Consider the following 4,388-nt stretch of genomic DNA (forward strand, 5'->3'; position numbering starts at 1 on the left):
CGTGTTCACACTGAAAATTCCAAATCGAAAAAGTGCACTTTAAATACCCAAATGATGCACTTAAATGAAGTGTCAATGTTGGACACTTCATGCACTCAACTGTCGCAGCTTTAATTATGTAGCGGAGGGGGAGGGGCATCAGACTCAAACTATATTAAGTTCATACACTACACGGATGAGTACATGGTGTATAAGTACCTCAACTATATTTTTGCATTTATTCCAGTGGAATGTTTTGCCCTGTATGCTTCCATTGCAAGTGCATTACTAAAGCCCACTTTTCTTTATTTTTTACAAACTCAATGATGCGTCACAATTGCTTTCAATGGTTATCAACATCGTCACAGATGCTGCATATGACTTCAATTATATCAAACCCGGAACATTCCTTTAATTTGTTTTCCTCCAGTAAACACAATGGAAGTCTCTTCCAATACAGGGGAAGATATATCCACCCCTCATCCACAAATCAGAGCATTCTGGGGCACAGCCAGTTCCACAATATTGTGACACACACACACACACAATAGTACAGCAGTTATGGCCACATAGGACAAAGCGTCACCAAAGGGACACTAATAACCCTGAGTGAGGATAATACTCTTAAACGTGTCAACACTGCAAGGATTTGGCATGTGGACGGCACAAGTGATGGGAGCGTTCTTTTTTGGGGGGGACATTGCATCAGTCTAATATCCAGAGACATGCTCCACATGCTGGTGAGGGTGTTGAAGGGGGATTCTCTGGACACACCAGAACACCACAATGTCCTCAGAAGAAGAACAACTGCATTCTCAAATGCTTGTGTGCGCATGGTCGCTATATTTTGAGGGCAAAAATTGTCCTCAGAAGTTAGGTAAATATGAGAAAACCTCCCTTTAGAGATGTCTTCAAAGATAAAAAAAAATATAGATTTTCCCATTCAACGACATGACTTGCGGCTTAACCACCTTAGTACTTTGCCTTGTTGGAGAAATTAACTAGCTAGTCACTACTATTATTTTATATTTGATTCATCACAGGTTCCATCTTACATCATACTCCAGGGTTTCCTTGTGCATTGCTACACATTGATGGACTGAAAGATAATGTACTGAATTTTTCTTTTTGTGCTCAGGCGAATGATCTAAAGTCCACATTTCATACTAGCATACTTGTAGTTTTAACGACACGTTTGTGATGCTGTTTGCGAAGGTTTGTTAAAACTAGGCTTTCAAGAAACGCTGAATCGTTGTTGAACTATGTCGGTGACAATGGAACTTGTCAAATTTCTGCTTGTCCTGCCAACATTTTCACTGGTCCAAACACCATAAAAATGTATTTCTCATTTTAAAATGTCTTAATTTGTACATTTATTTTTTTTAATTTACAAAAAAAAATTTTTTTTGGGGATTATTATATGGCATTTCTTTCTGTTATCCTTACATATTGTGCAAATGTACGTATCTGGTGGCTTCATATGACCATATGCACACATAGCAAAAACGTGCTAGCAGTTTTATAACACATACACTAATAAAACTACAGGGTGGGCCATTTATATGGATACACCGTAATAACATGGGAATGGTTGGTGATATTAAAGTCCTGTTTGTGGCACATTAGTATATGTATATATCACCACCCATCTTGAGGAGTTTGCCCCCTCACATATACTAATGTGCCACAAACAGGACTTTAATATCACCAACCATTCCCATGTTATTACGGTGTATCCATATAAATGGCCCACCCTGTATTTTCTTTTGGTGTTTTGCCCCACAGACTTCCATTGTTGGGGCATAATTGAATAAAAGATTATTTTATTTTTCATTATATAGGCTATTCTAATTTCCACAAAACTTCATCTGTCAACCAGCTAGATCGCTTTATTTTTGCAAACAATGAAAATGCATGTAAAAGCAATATAAGTTTAGTATGTCCTTATGTAGATAAATCAGTGAACATGTTTATGTTTGTGCTTTTTACTAGGTGTCCCAAAGCAGCAAAACACACTGTTTAGCCTCACTTGAGCATTGTCATATGAACTCAATGTATGGTTCCATTTGATCTGTCATTTAATCAATACTTCATCGCTCCGTCCAATAGGGTGCAGCTTCACTAACGCAACACGCTTATGATACATCAAACAGTGCACGCAAAGCAATTCAATTACAAAAGGCTAATCGAATGTGTATTACGTTCTCTCTCCATTAACGCCGGGTTAATAATGCACTGGCGTAGACATTCAGAACAATCAATTAAGCCTATCAGCAACTTCCATTCACTAAATCACTTCTGCATAAATGTTTAAACAAATGGACTGACGCAGGGATGCTAATGCGCTCATTTTCTTCACTTAGAAGTAAACAAACACTCTTGAGGTTTATAATGACAAACCAACATGTTCTTTTTCTAAGCGGGGACTAGTCGCATTAAAAAAACAAAACAATGTGGCATGCACATTGTCTTAGTGCCAGGGGTCAGGGGGGGTCAACACACGCGCGCACTCACACACTGAACACAGAAGCATTTGTTCTGCTTACAACAGCCCAACTCAAGACCCAAGCACATGCCCCAGCACGCCACCATCACCCCAGTTTTCAAGCGCATTAACAATGTGGTTTAGGCGTGTGTGCAAGAGATACTTTGGATTTTGATTTCCATGAATTAGAATGGTAAAGTGTCGCCATTTACTCATTTCATTATGAGGAAACACCAGTGTAACCGGTCTAACTGGAGTTAAGTTTCACTATTATTTGATACAATGACATTTGAAAACATTCTTTGGGGAGAGACACGGTACTTTAGTACTTTATGACCGAGCTTATTTTTCTGATGTTTACATCAGACCTAGTCATAGAAACTACTGGATAAAGTGAACGAATGAAATAGCAGAATCCCGTCTGACCCTTTTAGGGCTGGTTCAAATTTATGATAAAAAAATGATAATTCCATCAGCATTCCTTTTATTTATTATGAGGAATGCTTGAGCAACATGCACAGATTATGGCAATAACTGAAATTCTCAGACATGTACTGTTCAAAAGTTTGTGGTCAGTAAGATTTTTTTTTTTTACTTTTTTAACGCAGTCTCTTGTGCGCACCAAGGCTGCATTTACTTGATGAAAAATACAGTAAAATGTAATATTGTGAAATATTATTACAATTAAAAATTTGATGTATTTTAAAATGTAATTTATTCATGTGAAGGCATCCATTACTGCAGTCTTCTAATATGCTGACTATTATTTTATCAATACTGAAAACAGCTGTGTTTAATATGTTTGTGGACACGGACACATTTTTTCAGGATTCTTTTTATGAATAGAAAGTTCAACGTGCCATTTATCAAAAAATAACATGTCGTTCAAAGGTAAATATCATCGTTTGTATATCGCCCATGAAAATAACATTTGAATTAAACCACTGTTTTGACAACAGTCCTAACGTTTTAGCAATAAATTCATTTTCTGATGTCAATGTTGTTGCCATTATTGCTGTATATGCAGCATTAGCCTATAAGTTGGACATTTCAGATGCAATTATTAACAAAAGATTCTTACAACATCTAAACGTGGTTTTACTACAGTAACCTTGTTGTAAAACCATAGCAATTATAACTATGCAAATAAAAAACATGATACCAATACCATGGTAAAGATATTAAACCCGCGGTTCATGAAGCAAAACCTTTGTTTACAGCAAAACACCACTGGTTACTACAGCGTTACTATAGTAAAAATATGGATATTTCGGGTTAGCACGAGACTGATAAAAAGGAAAAACAACATCTTAAATCATGAACCATAAACAGCAGAAACACATCAGATTAAATGATATACACATATGCACAGTCTGAGGGTTAGATAACATACTGCATGGCTGGATTAAAAAGACTCAAGCATAACTACCATGTCGCAGTGTAAGAAAGAGTTCCTCTCGAGTTCAGGTAAAGTTCTCTCGGCGCTGGGCATAGTTCAGTTCACTTCGGTCCGGTCAAACTGGACGCTCATGTGCGATTACGGCGGTCTAATTTGCTACATTGTGTCACGGGGTGCGGGGCGCCGCCGCGCGCGCTCTCGGTCCGTAGATTCCTCTTTGTAATCTGCGCGACACACACATTCACTCACTCAGTCCCTCAACCCTGGTGCACATTTATCTGGAGAGAGAGAGAGAGAGAGAGAGAACGAGGGGGCGGGCTCAAGTTCGTCATACGTCACAGCCATTTAGGGGAGGTACTACAAGTGGTAAATGTTTTTGTTTCCATTTACCAAAATTAAATACGTAATTTTAAAGGAAACATTGCGATTGTATTGCGATTTCACACTTAAAATATTCAGATGAGACATCTTATTAAATATGCATACATTTGCATATTATAGACTAAAAAACAGGCGCTTTTTGGG

General features: G+C 37.8%; 1 protein-coding gene across 1 annotated transcript in view; it reads right to left on the reverse strand.

Annotated features, from left to right (window-relative positions):
• Positions 1 to 4,135, reverse strand: part of tmcc3 (transmembrane and coiled-coil domain family 3) — a 17,051-nt gene extending 12,916 nt beyond the window's left edge. Inside the window, exon 1 of the mRNA XM_084407516.1 lies at positions 3,894 to 4,135. Coding sequence (XP_084263642.1) covers positions 3,894 to 3,956 — 63 coding nt within the window. The 5' untranslated portion in view covers positions 3,957 to 4,135. The remainder of the gene's footprint in view (positions 1 to 3,893) is intronic.
• Between the last annotated feature and the right edge of the window lie 253 nt (positions 4,136 to 4,388).

This window comes from Rutilus rutilus (genome assembly GCF_951802725.1).
Source record: "Rutilus rutilus genome assembly, chromosome: 4".
Lineage (NCBI taxonomy): Eukaryota > Metazoa > Chordata > Actinopteri > Cypriniformes > Leuciscidae > Rutilus > Rutilus rutilus.